The 1,265-nt window shown below is 49.1% G+C and overlaps 1 protein-coding gene across 1 annotated transcript in view; it reads left to right on the top strand.

The window, feature by feature from the left end:
• Nucleotides 1-204: 204 nt before the first annotated feature.
• The window catches only part of Nemf (nuclear export mediator factor), a 44,299-nt gene continuing 43,238 nt past the window's right edge, over nt 205-1,265 (top strand). The window contains exons 1-3 of the mRNA XM_029540540.1: nt 205-314; nt 996-1,064; nt 1,245-1,257. Coding sequence (XP_029396400.1) covers nt 256-314; nt 996-1,064; nt 1,245-1,257 — 141 coding nt within the window. The 5' untranslated portion in view covers nt 205-255. The remainder of the gene's footprint in view (nt 315-995; nt 1,065-1,244; nt 1,258-1,265) is intronic.

Below are 1,265 nucleotides of genomic sequence, written 5' to 3'. Positions count from 1 at the left end.
TCCCGAGTGTCCCCTATATCCTTCCCCCGAGATTTTTTGTTTTTTGTTTTTTTTAACACAGTGAAAAACTAATTGATCATGATTTGACAAAAACAAACAAACAAAAAACGGGTTAAATAACGCGCTTTCGCTTTAAGAAATATTGGATCATGTGCGTTGCCGTAGACAGAAGCCAAGCGCTCATGCGCAGAAGCGTAGCGGTCCTGCGTCGGCTCAGTCCCCGAAAGGACTGCGGTGGCGACACGCAGCCTAGCCATGAAGAGCCGCTTCAGCACGGTTGACCTCCGCGCAGTGCTCGCGGAACTGAATGCGAGGTGTGGTGGTGGGAGTGGACAGGCTCGTTCACAGCAGAGGGAGCGGAGGCCGGGCACCGGGTGGTCGCGGGACGGAGAGCCTCACGGTCGTCCCAGTGCCTCGGGGACTCGCTAGGCCTGGGGGCCGAACCCGGGGCCGGGGACCCCCGGGAGACCCGCGGGGACCGTGCCTGGACGCTGCCTCTCTCCCTGGCGCTGGTTTCCGAGAGGTCGTGCCGGGGTGGCCTGGGTCCCGCAGCGAGCGCCTGGTAGAACGGGAGTGATGGTCTTTGCTCCAGACGGGCGGCCTGGCTTCTTCAGAATTCCCGTCCTTCTGCCCAGAGGGAGGTAGCAGGGCCTTCCAGCCGACATGGGCAGAGTCGGACCTGTGTCCTGGACTTGTCGCCTAGTCAGCTGTGTGAGCTTTGTCGCATTTTCGGGGACTCGGCTACTTCCACCGCTCCTAATAAGTTTGTTAGACTTAATTTTACTGTATTTACCCCCCAAAGCACTGGGCCGCTTCAGAGGAAGGCAGGCAGTAGTCCACTTTTGTGCTTAAAAGTCTACATTTAATTTGAGGATACCTTTATAGGCGGTGGAGGTATCTGAGCTGAAGAGTTCCTCTTCTGCAGCCCCAATAAAGGTTGGAAAGTTTTGCTTCAACCAAGAGCAATGATTTGTTATATGTTTCTGTTTTTGCAGCTTGCTAGGAATGAGAGTAAACAACGTTTATGATGTGGATAACAAGACATATCTTATTCGGCTTCAAAAGTAAGAATATTTTATCATATTACTTTTGGTAAATTATGACATTGTTATATATGTATATGTATGTATGTATATATATATATATATATATATATATCCTGCATTTTAGGTTTTGTTTTTTTAAATTCAGAGAATAAGTTTTGGCAAATTCACTAAAGAAAAATTTGGCTTTCTCTTGAACAGACCTGATTTTAAAGCTACACT

This window comes from Mus pahari, chromosome 7 (genome assembly GCF_900095145.1).
Source record: "Mus pahari chromosome 7, PAHARI_EIJ_v1.1, whole genome shotgun sequence".
Classification (NCBI taxonomy): domain Eukaryota; kingdom Metazoa; phylum Chordata; class Mammalia; order Rodentia; family Muridae; genus Mus; species Mus pahari.
Note: the sequence above shows the minus strand (reverse complement) of the source record. Positions and strands in the feature narration are given on the sequence as shown.